This window comes from Homalodisca vitripennis, chromosome 5 (assembly GCF_021130785.1).
Source record: "Homalodisca vitripennis isolate AUS2020 chromosome 5, UT_GWSS_2.1, whole genome shotgun sequence".
NCBI lineage: Eukaryota > Metazoa > Arthropoda > Insecta > Hemiptera > Cicadellidae > Homalodisca > Homalodisca vitripennis.
Window position 1 is genome coordinate 23003099 of NC_060211.1, and position 21631 is coordinate 23024729.

The 21631-nt window shown below is 31.2% G+C and overlaps 1 protein-coding gene across 1 annotated transcript in view; it reads left to right on the forward strand.

Annotated features, from left to right (window-relative positions):
- The window catches only part of LOC124363378 (basic proline-rich protein-like), a 75412-nt gene that overhangs the window by 40658 nt on the left and 13123 nt on the right, over positions 1 to 21631 (forward strand). The window contains exons 17-27 of the mRNA XM_046818629.1: positions 2146 to 2190; positions 3091 to 3192; positions 4757 to 4819; positions 5593 to 5622; positions 7956 to 7979; positions 10000 to 10080; positions 12911 to 12940; positions 13959 to 13988; positions 14579 to 14660; positions 15037 to 15071; positions 15596 to 15616. Coding sequence (XP_046674585.1) covers positions 2146 to 2190; positions 3091 to 3192; positions 4757 to 4819; positions 5593 to 5622; positions 7956 to 7979; positions 10000 to 10080; positions 12911 to 12940; positions 13959 to 13988; positions 14579 to 14660; positions 15037 to 15071; positions 15596 to 15616 — 543 coding nt within the window. The remainder of the gene's footprint in view (positions 1 to 2145; positions 2191 to 3090; positions 3193 to 4756; positions 4820 to 5592; positions 5623 to 7955; positions 7980 to 9999; positions 10081 to 12910; positions 12941 to 13958; positions 13989 to 14578; positions 14661 to 15036; positions 15072 to 15595; positions 15617 to 21631) is intronic.

The window sequence follows — 21631 nt, forward strand, 5'->3', positions numbered from 1 at the left end:
GTGGTGATTCGCGCGGCGCGGTTCTGACTACCCGTACTCACACTCTTAGTCGCTCTCTACAAAATTCTGTCCCAGATTCGGTCTCACACGGTTTGTCCCAGAACCGGTCTCGGGTGCGTTGTCCCAGGAACGGCCAAAGTATACTACTTATATGCTTTTGTATCTGAAGCTTAATGAAATATTCTTTAATCAGCCATCTCGAGATTATACAGATGTATAGCCTATCATCTACAATATACATATATACCATTCAACTCTTTGACTGCGCCAAATAAAATGTAGGTTGAATTATTACATGGTTTTTATACTCGTATTAAATTCACGAGACCAAGCCGTGATTAGTTATTGAGACCGAAGTCTTTTGTCTTTATTTTGGGTGTAATTTAGAACAGATGTAATTGTAGGAATTAAAGTAATTAAACTAAATTTAAATTTTTATATGAACACATTCAATTACATAGCTCCTTCATCATTTAAAAAACTTACGCCAAACAACAAAAATATTAAACACGTAGGAATATTGGTTGCAATGTTATATTTCTTGGTTAAATCTGAACATACTACATGCTATAGATAATCATTTTTAAATTCTCTATGACGATGGATTACTTCAATGTGTATTTGAAAATATTATATTTTAAATCGATTAATAATGTAATGTAATAAGCAATATTTTTAGTTTATCTTAAAATAATTATATTGACGTAAATTTTCAAAACATTGAACAACATTTCTCTCATACTTTTGTTCGTGCACACATATATAGATAGAAGTAGAGGATGAGTCTAAGCTTATACAAATTAAATGTATAAATAATGTAGAATTGTATTAGTCTTAAATAATAATAATGTTATGCTTAACAAAGTGGGAGAAACTTTTCATGTTTTCCGTCTGACACCGCAAAAGAATACTTCTTTCTATTTATGTTATATATTAGGTGATGGAATCTCTAAACAGGTTTCGCCTTTCAAACACTATTTCCTCTTAGATTTTATAAAATTATATTAGCATAAAATTAATGTTAGTGTAATTTGTTAATATGGTTGTCATATAGCATTTATTAACTTACTGTTAAAATGAAGAGAATAAATAATTTATTCATTTTAGAGCATTTTAAAACGTGAATGCCTGACAAAGATTTCATTCCGTTTAAATATATGTTTTAAGTAAAATTTATAATTGTAAATGGTTAGAGAATTATATATAAAATATATAGAGCTAGATAAATTATGACAGTTGGGCGATCAATTTTATTTCACACTAGCTTTCAGCTGAACTACAAGTTGCTGCTCCTTTCCAATGTATATAACAACAGTTTCACTATATTATAGATCATAATAATCTACTGTTAATTGGGTTTTAAAGTTTTTATAAATATAACATGAAAAGTACAATGAAATAAAAAAAAATGAAATGAGGAATGCCTTTATTAAAGAGGCGGAGTTATGCCTGAAAAGCCCTATCTTTCAATCAATCTCGTATTATATACAGTACATTTTACAATAATTAAATACAGAAACATGCAGACTGTTAACATACTTGTACTTTATAATAAAGCGCAAACGAAGTTGCTTAATTCACATAAAATAACTAATGGACTTAATAATATAATTCGTAATAAAGATAAAGAAAAGAAGCTAACAATGTAACAGAGAAAATAGAAAGACCAATAACACATTCAACCGCTTCAAACACACTGTCTGACCTCACACACACACACACCGCAAGCACCACCGCCGTCACCACCACAGCCCCCAGTAATAAGTCCCTGATCCTCGCCCCTAAGCACGTATGACCCTCAATACTTCTAATATTATCAGGGAGAGCGTTCCAAAGGCGAAATGCCACGGCCTGAACACTAAACGACCTATTAGAAATTGTTGATCTATGAATTGGAATTGATAGTAAAGTGGCACCCCTCCTAGTAGGTCATTCTGTCAGATATAAAATTGAATTAATAAAAAAAATTGATTACTTGAGATTGATTGATTCATTGTTACTAAACACAGTGGTTCTTTGACTAAACAAAATTAACAAGAAATTCGATTCTAATATTATGCACGAAGACTTTTAAAAACAACATTACTATTTTAGTCCACACAATACTAGTTTTTAAATAATGCTGACTATTTTTGTTTTTTTAAGGAACCTTGTCCGCCAACTGATCGACGAAAAGCTGCACAACAACAGGTATGAAATTATTTTTTTAACCTTTATTCAATACGATGTACAATTTTGTCTATGTGTACAATTTAAAAATTAAATTAATATTTCATATCGACCAGGAAAACATATTTCTTTTATGTTGCCAGTATTATGTTTTTGCTATTGTATTGAAAACATACTGAATGTAAGCGAATATGGTTAAATGGCAGTTTTCCTTAAGAGCCGGATGTAATGAAACGAACTTGAGTTTTAACCCATACAAACAATGCTGACTTCAAAAACTTTACGCACTTATTTTTAAATTATGTATGTAGCTCAGCAATATAATTAACTAGAATGCTCTATAAGTTTTCTTCTATATTGTAAACAAGTTTAAGTTTGTTTTATTAACAACTGATAAAAATATCTATAAGGCTTTTAGTTACCTTTTAATTATACTTTAAAATATTCGGTAATCCTACGACTAAAAATAAGAAAACAAAAGCGTGTGAAGTTTAGCTTTGTTTTTGTGATTTTTATGAATAAAAATCAACATGTCTTCCAGTACACATTAAATATGCCTTTAAATACAGTAAATATAATTATTCCATTACAAAGGGAATCTATCGTACGTATTGAGCGTAACTTGTTATACGATTTGATTCGATTTTAAAAGATTTTAATTTTCGCACTTAATAAATTGTCCATTTCCTTTGATAACCGTACTTAATACTGAAATTGTTTATTAAGTAACCGGTAAAGTCTAAGTATTAATTTGTAAGAAAAAACTGAGTGTAAAAATATCCCATATATATTTTCAGACCGTGCTACAAGATGTACGGATTATTGACTAGATCAGTAGCAACAAAGTTAATATTTATATATTTTTTATTCTATATTATTTAATTAATAAGCTGTAAAATAAGAACGACTGACTTTTTTCAGGCGCAAGCAGCGGCTGTAGCAGCCCAGGCCCAGCAAGCCGAGAGAGCCCCTCGTGGTAGAAATTTGATGCAGGCCAGCGAAGGATGGGGATTTGGAGCCCCGGTGAGATATTTCAGTAGTTATATAGCAACAAGCTCTTAAATGTAGAATATACAGGGTGTTCACAAAGTACCGTATCAAACTTCACAATTTGATTTGTCATGTCAATATAAGTAAGAAATGTCATATAAAGTATAGTCCTTCTCGCTTCGTTCACCATCCGTTAGTCTATTTGTGTTTTTAGGAAAACATTTTTAGAAAAAAAATATTTAGGACAAAGTCGTTAAGCTGAATAATATTCAAATTCGACAAAATGTTCAGTCTAATTAGGATATGTTTTTAAAACAAGTGACAGATATCAACCATATGAGGTTTTAATATGGTGGCCATACATAAGTTTAAAAGTATAATAACTCGAAAACGGGGGGATTTCATAAAAAACGCACAAGTATAATGAAAACAGAAAGAGAATAGAAAAGGCTTTACTTAGGACCATCCTTCATTCAAAGTAAATAACAGCTAATGTTACCTGCTCATTGATGAATCACATGAGTTTTACACAACACTTAAAAACATACAAATAATACACACAATTATTAAGTAGTTGAGCAACAAGTATACAAGGCTATGTGAGGTAATTTAATACCGGGAGCAAAAAAAATAGCAAACTTAAATTTTGATAAAAAATATTTTTTAGATATTAAAATTTGTTTGTGGATAAAAATCTATCCTAGATTAAAAAAATTGAAAATAACTTGTAAAATGTAGATTCAAACCCGATACACACCCTTAGATCACCAAAATATTATACTAATGGTTACTAGTTTGATAATACTTTATAATAATAGTTACAAACATTTTTGTTACAATAATAGATATTTTCCTAAAAAAAAACCGGTAATATTTTGGTTGATGAATCATCAAAGTTTCTATGTGGAAAAATATTTAGTTATGAATTTACATACTTGATAGGCTTTTAACAAAGACTACAATGTGATTGCTATAACAAAATTAATTCACGTTGCCTGAAAGGCATAAGTCGGAACTAAAAAGTAAGATATTTATTAGAAAACTGAAATAACTTAATTTCATGTGTCTGACGAAGTTAGATATTTCAGTTTTTTTTGTAAAAAACATCGAACGGTGGTTATATTGAAAATAAAAAAGTAATATACACATGGTGCAGCGATTTCTGGTCTAAGTGAAAACCTATATAAATTTCGAAAGTTGAGTAAAAATACTAGGATTAAAGAGAACTTAAAAAATTTATACCAATTATAGGAAATATTTTATTTTACCACATTTTCATTTGTTAATAACAACTACGACATTTATAATACATCCATGTTACCAACCAATAGAAACAAGTTACTATGTGTGTTTAAGAAATCTTTTTCCAACCTTTGTTTTAAGTCCTGTACATTCTAAAGTAGAATATTTCCAATGGTATTGAAGGTGAGTCTTCCATTTTCAATACATAAATAAAAAAATTATTTACTATACTATATTTTGAACATACCTCCGTCGGATAGATAAAAAATAATATATTAAATGAAATATAAGTTTCAGATTACTTTATTTTGTTGAGCAATTATTAAAATAATATTAATATGTGTTATGAACGCAGGCGTCTCCTGCTGCCGCCAGGGATAGATCTCGCAGCCCACAACGGCAGGTAAGAACAGACCAGGTCAGTTAGTATGATCGTCATTTATTTATGAATTTAGGTAACAGGTTATTTGAATACCATCTACAACTCTTTCTGTGCAACAACCAGTGAAATAAGCAGGTGAAAAGAGTTTTTTGAACATAACGCTATATTGTTTCTTGTGTTGTCACTTGAATCAGTTCCTGAAGTATATGTAGCCCGTTATGAGATACCTTGCGTTTTGCATATAAAGGTATCTTTAAATATTAACAGTCCAGACAAATCTTTCCTTCTAAGAAAAAGTCAGGGGTAGGAAATGAAAAAGGTTTAAAACAATTTGAATTATGATTTTCATATGTATGCTATATTTATTGTAAATTCTTAAAGAAATTGGAAATAATTTTAAATTACTTGTAATTATTAATTTACGATATGACTTATATTTTCGATTTGAAGGTGTATGAAATATTTACAGAAGCATAGATTATACCGCAAAAAATTCAAAATTTCAAAATAATGAAACTTTTCATATCCTACTCTAATGGAAATTAAAGTAAAACCATTTATTTCCTAAATCTAAATACATTTTAATGCAAAAATAGTTTTCCCCCAAGAAGTCATTTGTTTTTTAGCATTAGCATTTATTGTAAGGATCAAGATTTTGACAAATATATTCTACTTAAATAAGCAATAAGCTTAAATATTTACTCGAAAAACTACTTAGTAGATGTTTTATAAAAAACCTGATGGAATAGCTTTAATTAATTTAGTAATAAAATAATGACTAATGCACTGTTTATTTATTTTACTTCCAGGGAGCAGCACCGGTTTGTCCTCCAGCTGAGGTGAGTTGAAAAAAGTTATTATGGTTATAAATTTTAATACGATATAACGAGCTATTAACTGGATTAGATTCCAAATTTGACTTACCCAAACTTTGAAAATTAAAATTATTTAAGATGCACTTTGTGCACTAAACAATATGTAACATGTTTATTTAAAATATCAAAATAAACTGGTTGCCTCACTAAATCCAAAAATATGTTTAATTGTTGTTAAAACAGTAAACGGAGGATATTACTAAAACTAAAAGTGATATCCAAAAGGTGACGAGCAGTGTTTTCTGGTCTAAGTGATACAGATTGAATTCGTATATAAAGATAAAAAGTTGAGTTACAATGCTATTATTAAAAAGTATGTAGAACAATGGTAGGACATTCTTATTTTAACATTTTAATTTGTTACTAACTACAATAATTCTAACACATTAATATAACTATATACAATAGAAACAAATTAATATGAAGTTTATTGAAATTTTATGTTTTAACACCTGTGTATTTAATTATATGTTTTAAATCAAGTAAAGAGGGTTTAACCTCTACGATTTAACGGAACATGCAGGCAAATATTTAAAAGTTAATATATTAATAACAAAATAAAAGACGGTCAACTTGCACGATTCTATTGTTCATGAACATGTTAATGGCCTGGAATATTTCCCTATAAGAACAATGTTTAACTTAATGTACTTTTAAGATAGTCTACTTTGATCGTAACATTAAAGGAGATGTCTCTTTTTAAAGATACATTCAGTGAGAATCTTAATACTTTTTCTTTTGTAAACTATATTCAATTTGAATGTTTAATCATTTATTTAAATACTGTTTGAGAGTTTTTTGAGTAACATATAAAAATATCAGAAAAACTAAAGAGTTTGGATGCATATTTATTATATTTTTAAAATGAGCATTCTTTGAAATCAAGGTGGCCGCAATAAGTATTGAGCATATAAGTAAAATGGCGCCATTAATTTAAAAACAAAAGTTGTTAAATACCACTGTGTACATTTTTTATTACATTTAAAGTGTCATATTTAAATGCAACTTTTTTCTTTCAGATCGTATGTATTTAGCATGAGAAGCCTGTACAAAATGGATACATGAGAAGATAAAATTATAAGGAACCTAAAATACTTATTTAAAAACAACATAATGCTCATGAACGTAAAACTCTGCAATCGCAACATTGCGTGTAAAGTGGCCATTGCAAACACTTACTTCTATTCGTTACAAATACGAAATTAAAATATAAACTTGTTGAAAACGAAAAGAAACACAATTTAAACTTCGTAATTGTGAGTTAAGAAAGGGGTACACTGAAGTTAAGAAAAGTTTTTAATCTACATTTGTAATTGCATTGCACATTTTCTGGATGGATACAAAGGCTTAAAGACAGAAGCTAACTTGCAGTGCATGTTATATAATTGACCGAGGAAATATTTTTACGGATGATATTTCAAAATATAAAATAAATTGAAATAACAATAGTATCTGTTATATACAAGGTTAAAATTCAAGAATAACTTAGTTTTACTAATCACAGCAGTTAGAAAATAATTTTTCCATACATGATTATTAAAAAATATTATATCATACATAAAAAATATGAAATATGACTAGCCATAATATTACGTTACCGTTGGCTAGACAATGCTTAAGCCTACTAAATAATTCAGTCTACCTTATAGTTATTTATTTTAATGCTGTGGACTTGTGACATTATACTAAATTGAGTTAAATAGCATAGTACTGTACGATTAACAGTAATAACAAAGATAATAACAATAACTAATTTTATTAAATAAAAATAAATATAATAAATCAAAACAAAAAAAACGAGTAAACTAAACGACAAAAAGATTAACAACAACTAAAACAATTAGAAACATGTGCAAATATATATTGCCATTTTCACCATGTTTATCTTATCTAGTCACCTGTTTGTACTCTAGTGATTACATAAAACAAGAAGATATGATGTTTTAATTAGCACATAAAAGCTATTTACAAAAGTCAGTTCAAATATATCTTGTAGAATTGATACCTTTTAAAATCATATAGTCTATAGTTTTATTTTTATTTTACAATGAAGTAACATTTAATTGCTTGGTTTTAAAGATAATTTATGTAGTTTGTATTAACCATTTGTGGCAAATTACAAAATAAAACAAACCATTTCTTTTAATAGCATTAATAATGTGCATCTAAACAAGTTAGATCTAAAATCCAGAAGCAATGTTACTTGTTAAAAATAATATTTTTGCAATCGATATATTTAGTTCATTTTCAATTCAGTTATATAGTAATGTATAATTGAGGAATTTTGTGATTTTCAGCAAGCACCACCTGCCGCACCAGCCGTAAGTCAAATAATATAATTACTTTAAAACGTAACAATCAGACGACATCAAATAATATAACTACTTTTAAACGTAACAATCAGACGACATCAAATAATATAATTACTTCAAAACGTAACATTTATACGACATCAAAAAATATAATTACTTTTAAAACGTAACAATCAAACGATACAATATTTCTTATAGTACTGACAATACCAGTGTGTCAACTAAAGTACAGTTAGACCTATGTAAGTGAAAAGTAACTGATGAAAATATGATTAAGAATTATTAGACATAAATTGTAGGAGGCACTGAAGTGTCCGTTTTTTTCAGAAAAAAACAATAAATTTAGTCAGATCATTGGTTGGTTGTTCAGTTAAATACTGCACCACAATAAAGTTTCAAAACTTGTCCTACTCTCACAGGACTTAAAGAAATGTTGTCTTTTTTAATTTATGTCTATTACTTATCTTCATTGTGTTTTCAAAAGTGCGTTTTAAACAGACTTAAATACTTGTAGTACGAGGCTGTGTTTAATTGTTTGAATATGGGAGGAATAATCGTTTAATCAGGGAAAAACTACAGTCCAAAATCGAGAACGATCATAATAGTCATTGGAATCTATAATAATAACGAACAATACTAATGTAGCGAAAATAACCTGTGAACTAAAGAATCGAGAATTGTAATTTAAACAGTTAATAATCATTGGAAAATATATATTCTTCTCGTGTTTTAAGGTCCATTTTTCGTTAGAAAAACTAAACGAGAATAAAAGAGTAAACACATACTTCTCTGCTCAAAATTTTGCCATTTTAATACATATACAATTTTTTGTAATCGGACTGGAATCAGAATGATATTAAATACATCTGTACTTGACATATTCGTATACGCTGCTTAGTTATAGTGTAACACTAATATGCGATTCAAATATTATAACACTGTTATGTCCCTTATTAAAAAAAAACACATGTTGAATAACACAACAGAATAATCGTACTTGTAAATAAGGTAGGTTATTAGACAGTAAAAATGTTTGAACCACAACTGTATGAAATTTTTAATATTTAAACAGTGCATGAAATGAACTCAGTATTCACATATGAATACATGTATAAATATGAAAATATTGTACAAATTCACTCATCAGAGTTCTGTGAGTGTTGCATTGTGGTTGTATGAACAGAGAAATAAAAAGGCGTTTATTTTTAAAATGCTATTGTTAAAAATAAAAAAATGTTATTTGTTTGAAGTTGGTTTTTGAAGATGGAAGAATTGTGAAGGGAAAATGATTTTTCTGGACATTTTCCATCGTTCAGTGATACAAAATAATCAGTAAGACTACGTTTCGAGATCTGCAATCTGATCTTTTCTTAAGGTACATAACTAACCTAACACATAAAGAAAACATACCCAAAAACCATAGTTTGAATTATGTGTTGGGTTACATATTTACTTGAAGAAGAGATTACAGTTTGCAGATCTCAAAACGTAGTGTTACTGATTTTTTTTGTATCACTAAGGATAGTAAATTGGGAGTGCCGATGGCCGAACGGTCTAAGGTTCGAATCCTATCTGTGACCCTTGCACTGTATCAACTCTCCCCTTTATTCTGTTTGACAAGATCCTTGCACAGGCCAGTGGCCCACGAGGACGGGCAGAATATGGCTTGAAAGGACAAATCGGCTTCTTCTTTTATAATAATGTGTCAGGGAAATCATGTTTCCTTCGCTAAAAACATAATATTGTAATCAATATAAAAGTTATGAATGAATTATTGTCGTTATGCAATGCAGGATACGAGAAATAACAGTAGCTCACAGTAGTGTCATACAAAATACAGTAAACGTGGATAAGATTTTAATTAAACAAGAAATAGTATTTTACAGACTTAATTTTAATAATTTTTATTATAATATATTTCGATATATATGTAAATCATTGCACATAAAGTATTGTTAAAGTGAACAGTTATATGGGTTCCATAAAGTACTTGCTAATTTTGAAAATTATGGTAAGTGCCATTTAACAGGCGCAGCAGGCACCTGTAGCCGAGAGAGCGCCCCGCGGCAGAAACCTGATGCAGCCCAGCGCTGGGTGGTTTGGAGCGGAGGTAAGATAGATTACAGTACAAGTGAAGTAATCAGTTTTTAAAAGGGATTTCATAACTTATTGGATTGTAAAGTGGTAGAGTAAATACAACGTACTAATATATGTTTAAGAACACATATAGACCAATGGGTATTCATCACATAACATATCTTCTTGGGTGGTTTTTTCCTATCCCTCTGGTCAGTAAAGATAAACTCTTGAAGCTATTTCAGGAAACCGTAAGCAAATTACTTCTTCACAGAGGATGTCCTGTCTCGAGCCTCTGGAGCTACACAAGGTATCAGCACTAACTGTGTGTCATTGAACAGTTGTTTAACAATTTCAATGTTTAGTCTTGGTATGCAACTGTTGTCATTTTGAAGGAATTTTAAGTAACTTTTTTAGATTAGGGTCACTCCGAAGGAAAATACTATAGGGTTCTTAGAGGAATCTTCTAGTGAATTTTCTAGTTAAACAGGAGACCAATAGTTAGTTATTCCTGAAAACTTTTAGGGTCCGTAGTTATATCCAATCTAGCATAATGAGTGAAAAGGTAGATGCTGCAACGAATTGGATAATCCAGCATAGGATAGATAATGTGTGTTCCATTCATAGCATGCCATGCATAGTAGCTACTGAACATTTACAACCTCAGCATCATGGAATGGTACTTTGGATCTCTCTAAAACAAATTAAAGGCAGATCCTTAGCCTCGTCTACACGTATATAGCGAGTAAGTAACATTCAAGACTAATGGTGAGTATCAACTACAACTACAATGGTATCATAAACGGGGCAAGGTCGCAAGTGAGTGCTATAGAGAGTGACTGGAACAGGTTAAATATAAAACTGGAAAGGGGTTAAGAAGTGGCTGCTTTACAGAGAGTGCTTTCATACCGATTAAAACCTTAAATGCTATAAAAAAATCTTTGTAAATGTAAACCATTTTTAGTTGTTTAGGTGTTTTATATAAAACTAGCTGTTTTCCCGCGGCTTCGCACGCTTTTTCGTAAGTTTTGTCCGTATATGAGCACTTATGGTTCAAGTGAATTATATTTCAAACGCTGATGTAGAGTTTACCTTGTTGCCAAGGAAGTCAAGAAAGTCTGTCAAAAGTGTATGTTTATAGCCATTGTACACGTACATTAAAGTGGTCTAACACTCAAGCTTAAAGTACAACCAGAAATTTATTTTACAGACAAATATAAAAACTTAGCACCTTCAAATAATTTTTGGCTATTTAATATACGTAGCTCTCTTGTAATTGCAGTTTGTAATGTGCAGGTGCTTTGATAACTTTATATTTTGCAGCGCCGCCTGGTGGCGAGTTACACCAATGGGGCATTGCATGTAAAAACCTTCTCCGTGGAAAAATACATATACATACAAATTTTGATAATGATCGGTCACATAGTTTTCTAATTCTATAAAGGACATACATACAAACATTCATTTTTATATAGATAGATTTGTGTATAAACATGAGTCCGGAAATGCTTTTTTAGCAAATTACGGCTAGCGAAAGGTTCAGGTCCGTATGTTCCACTTCTATAAGAATAAAAATTCATGTAATCAAACATCTATCGCTCTCCGTGTACTTTATTTGGACAGTTATATTTTTTTGATTTAAAATCGGATCTGTTTTTTGGGGCAATAACAGTATTATTGTTTCCCAAAGACGAAAAATTGTGTTTTTCACTCCATGTTTTTAATTTGACACGGGGTTTCTCAGAAACCACTAAACGTGCATTTCCGGGGCCTGTTTGATTAAATTTTTCTAGTTAAATCCATGAGAAACAATTAAATTCCCCCTACCTTGCCAGAATGTCAAGGAAACCTCGTTTTACATGGTGAGCTGATATTCGAGCAAAATCGTTCGCTAGACGTAACTTGCTAACGGAGAATTTCTGGATCAATGTTTTATGTATACTTTTTTGATTATTTTCATATGTAGAAACGAGGTCTGCCTATCTTCGTGAATCACCCTGTATAGGCATAACCCATCTATTGGTCTTTTGTAGTATACGGTTGGTACACAACCCACAATGTGGTCTTGAGACCATTATTAGTGGACGCGTTATTTGTGGACACTATTCTAGAAATAGTTCACAATGTTAAAATGTAAATTCTTATAACAATCCTTTTTAAATCAAAATTTTTTTTAATTTTTAGGAGCAAAAGTCTTTGGTTTTGATACATTTGTAAAGAGACATAAATTTTATTTATTTAAAGATGAAGTAATTCTTAATGTTGATATTTCTTTTTTCAGGAAGCGGAAAACTGTTTGTCCACCAGTAAGTAATTGATAATACAATAAAGTAGACCGACATATAGTCAGAGATATGACAGTCATAAAACACTTAAAAACAAGTGCTCTTTGAAGCCGTAACAGTGGATTTCTGAAAAATTAGATATAATATTTATTTTATATATAAAATTTTACAAATTAGTCATTAATATAAATTCATTCAATCTGAAATCTTCATTAAGCCACATTCACTCGATCTAATCTGTAATTTTCGATGATAAGATATATAAGATCATGGTTTTTTTAAATGGAATAAAAACTCGAGGAAGTGGGTTTTGTAATTTGTTTCCAGGTGTCAGAGTCTTGTTAACCAATTCGGATCAACTGCAACATGCAGTATTTGGACGAGAAAATAATTCTTCTAGCTTAGTGACGGTAGAAAACTTTCATGAGGAAATATTGCATTAATTACGGCTTCAGAGAGCTTATTAACTGTGAGTTGTTTCAAAAATCTTTGGTTTATTGTTTAGTCGTTGAAACAAAACATATTTTATTTGTATAGCTATGCAATAATGATTAATCCTGTGATTTAATTTTCTTTCAGAAGAAAAAATCACCTGTGTGTCCCCCAGCTGTAAGTATTTAATAAAATAAACAACTATATAATATTGAAAATAGAACTACCTATTCTAAATGATATATGACACAAATATATATAGTTCAAAAATAATAAGTTTTTAATAATTAGTAAATTATAGTATTGCCTTTATATGACAAGATTAAATAGAATATTTCCAATTATTTGAATTATAAAAAATCAATTTCTATTGATTTGGGTTTCACTGCCAACTTACTTTTAGTCATACAATGCTATGAACATTACTTCGTTATCAATATAACAATTTTGTATATAACAATATAAAATGTAGCATATTACACAGATACTCTAGTGAAATGTTAAACTTTAATATGTTTGTTTAGGTTTAATCAAACAAGTGAAATTTATTGTAAAACTCATGAAAACAGAAAATAATCTAAATTAGGCTATATAAAAAGATTGTTTTAGAAGAATGTACCCTTAGTTTTCTAGGGACGACTTTCTCCTAAGTTCTATATTCAATATGATGAAACCAAAATATTTAGTATTTATACTTTTCTCTCGGTAAGTTTTTAAATTTAATTTTATATTTTATTGTTTTTTTTTATTAGAAAGTTTTCAGAATAAATATGGCCATATATGATATAGCTTAAGACTGATACCTTAATAGTTTAGACTACAAGTCGTTGTACTGTTTTTTGGTTAATGTTTTTTAGACTAAAAATTTCAAAATATAATCATAGTGAATAAGAACTATCGTAATCTCTTACATAAATTAAAAATATGTAGCTCATATTCAATCAACTAAGAAAATATTATCATTAAGTTCACAGTTAGAAGTAACTGGAGTTATAGTTTTTATTTTAAGCGGTTTTTTATTTATATTTTTAGTAAGTTTGATTTTGAGTAAGTTTATGGAATAAATAAGTAAATGTTCTATGATACGTTTATATATGAAAAATAAGTAAAACAAGTATGCCATGAATTGGTTCTTCGTTACTTATTAAAATTGATTTTTGTACAATCGTATTTAATATTTCTTTGTGGTTTGCAGGAACCACCACCAGAATGCCCACCACCTGCGGTAAGTAAAAAATAATAACTGATGAAATAATAAAAATTTTTGTAAAGTATTATGCGATTGAAAAGGCAGATTTACATCACCTGTAGTACGTAAAATGTATTAAATAGTACTAATAAAAATAATAGTCTAATTTTTAATACTATTGGTAATTTATTACACAAAGCTATTATAAGTGGTAATGGGCCTTTCAGAAAACATCACCATTTTGTTTTATAAAATAAAAAATACACTAACAATAAATGAAAAATAAGTGTAAATATGTAAATATATTGTGTAGATACATATATAGACTCATTAATAAATAAAAAATCACGCTTTTAAATGACGTAAAATATAAAAGGCAGTGAAATTATTAGTTGTTTCTCAAAATAATTTTATTTTGACCAATTGTTTTTGGTCCTTTCCAATAAAGTTTAAGTTTAAAATCTTACTATGCAGTCAAAAATAAAATATGCTGTTCTGTATTGCTTTTATTGTTTTCTAGATTGTGGTTTTAAAAGTTTATCTATGAAGTACCCTTATCTATACATGTAGTACATTTATCTATAAAATACTTATTAATTTTACAAATATTTGGTGATACATTCCAGGTGCAGCAGCCACCTGTGGCCGAGAGAGCGCCCCCGCGGCAGAAACCTGATGCAGCCCAGCGCTGGGTGGTTTGGAGCGGAGGTAAGATAGATTACAGTAAAAGTTGAAGAAATCAGTTTGTAAAAAGGGGTTTTATAACTTATTGGAGTATTGAGTGCTAGAAGACATTATATAAACTGCTAATATGATGAATATAATGATTTCCACTGACATCACAATTGGAACACATGAATCTGTGGCTTAAGTTACATTATAGTCTTGAGTAGACTCCTTACATTGTCGATAAAACTAAACATCAGAGCTCTTACTGTGGATGGTTTTATCTACTCTTTCCAATACAAGTCGCATTACGAGCCCTTACCATTAGATGTCCTGCAGATTCTCCTTTTCATAGAATCTGTGAATCTGTGATAAGTTAGGTTTTCACACATCGGCTGCTTATGGAAATTGTCACTAGGGTCCTTCCAGGCATGTGAGACGACACCAGTACCAGTATTGATCAATTGTGTATCAGTTCCATTCTTTAAAATACCTTTCCTCTCTTGCATAGTCGCTGCTGAATAATACAACCTCTGTAGCAACAATGTTATTATGGCACTCCAACATTAGCTGTAAAGTCTCTTTCTCTTAATAGCAAAGTAAAGTAAGAATTTCTATTTAAGTTTAGAGCCCTTGGTATGCTTGACATGTCAGGAAAACTTAGTTTAGCTGTAATTAGCCAACAAGGATAATGGTAAGCCTCAACAAATTTTACCATGACACCATAAAGGTAAGCCTCAACTACTACTGCCATGACACCATATTGTACCCGACGCGACAATTGCCCAAGTGAGTGCTCTGTAAAGGTGACCGTGCTGGCTGCCCACGCAGTTAGAGGAGATGCGTGTAAATCTAAAATTAAAAATGGTCTAAAATATTGTGCTCAAATTTTGATACATTTATATTGGAATGGAGAAATTAATTTTATCTATTTAATTACGAATTAATTTTTAATGTTGATATTTCTCTGTTTTCAGGAACCTGCTTGTCCACCACCTGTAAGTAATTGATAAAATATTTAAGTAAATACGATGTATTTTTAGTGACTTCACAGATACATCAGTTAGTAGAACACTCCAAAAGCAAGTACTCTGCATAGCACGGTTCCAGGGACAGGATTAATGCAAATTTATCTACAATATTTACTCTAAAGTACAAACATTTTAATCTAGTCGTCTGTCCATACACCTTGCCATTTCATCAAATCAATAACTCTTTATATTCCCATTTAAATGCAATACTATATAATGGTTTTGTAAGTGGAATACGAACCTGAGGGTTTTGGATTTATAATGTGTTTCCAGTTGTCTGGATTTCGCCTAATCAAACCGGAATAACTTTAACTTGTGATAGGAAAGCGAGAATGATATCCTGGTCTCCAGTCGTGAATTTGGGGATCGCTAATCACATTCCAAATATATTGACAGACAAAAGTCAGCAATTTAAATAAGCCATAAAATTCCACAGCTATATATTTTAGTAAGTCTTTGTATAGAGCATAGTTTTAGTCTTGTTCTATAAACTAATGGTGAGTGTATTAATCATTAAAACGACTCTGGAAAAAAGATTCTAACGTTAGAAAACCATTGATGAGCAAATGGTGCATGAATGAAAGCTTCAAGCTAATTCACAGTTCGTATGGTCTCTGAGAAAAAAAGTATAGAACTCCTTCACTTCCACTTTTCCTCTTTGCTACTACACTCTGACGTTGAACTGAGGAACTATTACGAAAGCAGTTGGTTAAGTTTTACCTGTAAGATAGAACCAGAACGTTATTGTTTTAAATTGCGTTTTTTGTAGTTGCTATTGTATTTTTTTTTATTTTAATCGTTTATCAGTCCTCATGACAGGAACTATTTGTAATGATGATAAAGATGTTTATCAATTTCATATGAGAGTGTAACTTGTCTGAGAATGACAGTACTCGGGAGGTGTACTCAACCGCGAATCTGAGGTGGGCGAATCACGATATTCTTGCAGAAGTTTAGTAAATGAAGAGGTTGCTGAAGTTGATCATGTTGTAGGAGAAACAAGCTACACGTGTGGCTGCTATGTAAAGCAATTATCTGCGTGGCAAATTAAACCCGGACCACAGCTCCGTTTAAAACTCGGCACTTAAAGGGTGATCACTAAGGAGAGAGTGCAGGAGAGATTACTTCTAGCTGGTTTATTCCTTCTATTGAATCCAAGACTGGGCACAGCAGTACCGTTGAATAACCTACACCTGGATGTCCAGGGGCGGTATATTTTACAACCGCAAATATCGAGATATTGGGATAAAGGGTTTCAAGATAGGTCTAGAGCCTGTATTTTGGGCTGGTTTAAACCCCCTTCGTGTTAAAGATTGTTGCTAAGCCTACACGTGTGGGAGTTCTGTCCCTTGCTCACTTTCATTGGAAAAGGCTGAAACTCCCATTCTTCCAAGGTGACATATGTGCCGCTATCTTTCCTCATGGTGATGCCTATGTCCCCCATTCTTAACTTATCCCACCCAAATATCCAGCTATATCTAAAGTAGCGCGGAGGTTGCTGTAAGGCTATGAAATGTTTCTCAGTTTCGTGTTGTCAGGTAATAAAAAAGTATATTTAGTTTTCTTGCTGTCCAAAACAATGATTTGTGATATTTTCTCCATTCATTACTTTTTAAGTTGACCGAGATATGTTGAACTTATGGACTCAATTTATGACCAGAGAGACTCGTGGTGGGATATATCGACTATAAGACCGTTACTATTACAGAAAATGTTAAACACATAAGCTCATTGAAAGAACAGTTGCAGCGCCATCCGATGGTCAGACCTAAGAACTGGGTTGAATTAACGGATTCTGATAACTAGTTCTAAATTAATTTCATTGAGTGAGTTTGGATTTTTTACTTGGTTGTTATAAAAGGCATTCTCAAGTAGCTCAGGTTTTAGTAATACGTAGCTCAACATCCAATAATAATTAAATTTTATTTCTTTGAGCCTTTCTTTATCAGTGAAAACATCGTCAGACCCACATAACCGAAATCAAATTTCAGTTATATGGGTCTGAAAATGTTTTCATTGGAAACATATAACCTTAAAATAATAAAATTTTGCCCAAAATTTTTTTTAATTAAAATTTTTATTAACTTTTATTTCTATAGTTATGTAACATTGATTAATCCTGTGATTTATTTACTTTCAGAAAAAATCACCTGTGTGTCCCCCAGTTGTGAGTAGTTTAATAAAATAAGCTAGTAAGAACTACGTATTCCAAATGTATATTCCATATATGACACGAATATATATTATACACACTAATAAGTTTTATGCCATCATAGCATTTTATTACACCTTTGTATAACATTAAAAAAATTAAAACTTTTAAATGCCATTATTTTGAAATGGAAAGTGATAATACTTATTTATGTTTAAAAATTTGTCCTTTAATTAGCCTAACATAACTACCAAGTTTCGTGTTTATTTGCTCCCACAGATTCCGATATACTATTTTTTTTAAATAAGAAACACATATGGACAGACAGACACTAAAAGAAGCGAAATAGGACATAAGTTCATATGAACTTTTTTTGCTTGTTTTTGTATTTACTATTACATCCTGAAGTTGTGCCAACCTCTCACGAAACACCCTGTACATGACATAAATATATTATACAAAATAATGTTTCATGGCATTATAGTATTACCTTTGTATAAAAATGAATAAATAAAAATAGTTTTAATTATTTGAATTAGAGAAATAATATTTATTGATTTGGATTATACTGCCAACTTATTGTACTTATAAAAATGCTGTGATCATGACTGCAAAAGTTTAACAATATAAAATATAACTTTTTATACAGGTTGGACCGTTAATATTCTTTATTTTTTATTTTGAATCAAATCTGTGATTTTTTATTGTAAAACTCGTCAAAACCGCATATAGTGTAAATTAAGCTATATAAAAAAAGATTATCTTAGAACAATATGTCCATAATTGCTAGGGATGACTCTCAAGTTCTATATTTAATATGATGAATAAAGGTTTTGTGTTTATATGTTTCTCTCCGTAAGTTCCAAGTTTTATTTTATATTTTATTGGTTTTGCTTTTTATAAAGTTTTGAGAATAAATATGGCCATATATATTGTCCCTAAAGACAATACCTTAATAGTTGAACACCATTCCCCTTAATGTTTTTGTTAAATGTTTTAGATTTAAAAGTTTCAAACTAAAGTCATAGTGAATAAGCAATAGAACATTCTTTAATCTCTTATATAAGATAAAATAAACATTTAGCTAATACTCAATCAACTAAGAAACTATATGTTTAAATTCAGAGTTAGAACTAATTGGAGTTAAATTAGTTAATATTAAGTTTTAGAATTTAAAATTAGAACATATTAAGTTTAATTTAAGCGATTAATTTGATATATAATGTTAGTATTCGAAATGTTTGACCTATAATAATACGGTAAAGTTCTATTATATCACTGTACGTGAAAAAATAAATAAAATATGCATGTGATAAATTGGAAATTATAGTGTTAGTTGTTAGTTTGTTTTTTTGTACACTCATATTTATTTTTTATGTGATTTTCAGGAACCACCGCCAGAATGTAAAACACCTGCAGTAAGTAAAAAATAGTAACTGATGAAACAATAAATAAATAACATATTTGTTTATAAAGTAGTATGCGATTGAAAGAGGAGTACTTGAAACCACAAATTAGGGTTGGGATATTGTAGTTAAGTATTGAAAAAAAAACACTCAATATGCATTTTGTACCTTAACTATTATATAACACCAAACACCCAAACCAAAGTAAAAAGTAATATAAAAGCAACACAGGCTGAGTGTGGGCGCTTTCCCCGGAAGCCAAAAGGTGCTAAGAAGTTGTCCCTAACGTGATAGAAACACAGAAAAAATGTACATTTCTTAAGATAGACGTAGACTGTGGCTCAAAATAATAAGTAATACAATTTAAAATATTAAGCAATAATAAATACAAATAGAATATACAATAGAAAGAAGTCAAAGATAATTGGCTAATAGGTAAAAGGACATATAATTTCTGAAATTTGTGTAAAAAACAAAAGGCTATCTACCGTACACACGGGGTCATATGCTTTTCACGTAAACACTGACATAACTGTTTATTTATCTGTGACGTAAAAAGGTGGAATTCAGAATGTAAGAGGGCTTTAGAGTAAAGTATGGACAAAAATTAGTTCATTTTCCTGTTACTGACCAAATGTTGGTAAAAGTAGGAAACTTTAAAAAAAAATGTTATCTACGTAAAATTACAAATTAACCTGACCCATATTTAGCACATAGAGGCCGATTTGAAGTTGAGTAGCGTTTTTAAAAAAAGCTTTGTGAGAAAATAAAGAAGGCCAGTATTTTCAATGAGATACGACATCAATGATATTCTTAGACAGTTAAGCAGTCGATTGCTAAGAGCGCATGATGCACCTAAGAGCAAGTAAATTAAACATAAGTGTAATGCAGCCGAAATATTATGTCTTAAAATTACGGGTTTTAAGCCAAGAAGCTAAGAGAAATAGAAAGAAGACAGTTAAAACTCATTATTGTAATACCCTAATGCTGGTCAGTCTTAAATTACTACAGCACATATTACATGAATAGATCAATTAAAACTTATCATGTTCCGTCCCTCAGCATTCTGTTTTCATATCTTAATGCTGTCAGTCTCAAAATTACCACAGCACATATTTAAATGAAGAGATCAGTTAAAACTCATAATGTTCAGTCCTCAGCATTCTGTTTTCATATCTTAATGGTGGTCCAGTGTCAAATTACCACAGTACTTACTGTTCAATATTTAATTTAATATAGATAAGCATAATCTAGCCCAGACGCATTTAGGTATAAGAGAGAGAGAGGGAGCGTGTGGTCCCAAATCAGTCGTCCGCTGTTTCCAATCAGCGCCACACCCCCTGATATCTTAAAGGGTCCTGTCCTTGAAGTATTCTGGGCGCTCTTTCCGCTTTGCGACTGCTGCCCGTTCGGCGAATAGCAGATACCCCTCTAACCAACCAGGGCGATAGCGTCCCCTGGAGCGAGCCGCTTCCCGGCATTCCTGAGTGGAATCATCGGCCGGGAGACCATGTAGCTCTACAGTTCGTGGGTCACTCTTTGTGCTCGACCCATTTCGTATTGACTTTGTTTTCAAGTGTTTTTCTTTAATGTGCATTACCATCCTCCTCTCCCACACTCCTTTGGAGGTAATTTCAGGGTATTAGTGGAGAAGACAGTGTCCCAGTGCGGATTATTCGTCGTTCTACCCTAACCGCGGCCCGCCAGCGGTGACGCCCGTTCGCTACGCGCCAATTACGTCGCGCCTAAGCACACTCCTGTCGTTGCTGCTTCCCCCTGTGGATCTCTACAACACAGCGAGTTTTCCAAGGTACTGTTAAAACTCCATCACTTGTGTTGTATTCTCCTCTCACCTCTTGTTACCTGCCCACTTTCCCGCCATTCTGCACATTGTTTTTATTTTTATTTTCATTAATTGGTCCTCCGATTATTAATTTTTAACTTCTGCCCCGTATATTTTTGGTCCTCCGGGCCGGATTATTGTGAATCAGTCCTGTAGATTACAGTAATTTGTGTTGTAATTAATTAATTGTAACAGGCGTCGTTACGCCATTTTGGAATTCTGCCGTACCGACGCTACCGGCTTGTATGGTGGCGCTGCGAACGTGTTGTACTGGTAACATTGTTTCTTCTCTCGCGCAACTGGATCGTTTGACGTCAACAACTATTACGTAATTGTCCGTAGGCAGTCTAATTTTACGACCGCCCCTCAACAGCTGATGGCCCGATCGATACTTGAATGCACGGCCTCCGCTGCAGTCAGCTGTACCGGTTTTTGATACTGCATTTCTCTCGCCGTAACGGAACTCTGTTTATATCTCTGAATAGAGACTCGGACACGAGTCCACCTATACTCTCTCTCACATTAGTAATATACTAGTAATGTATTTAGTTAACAACAGGGCAATATCTGGTTTTAGTTAA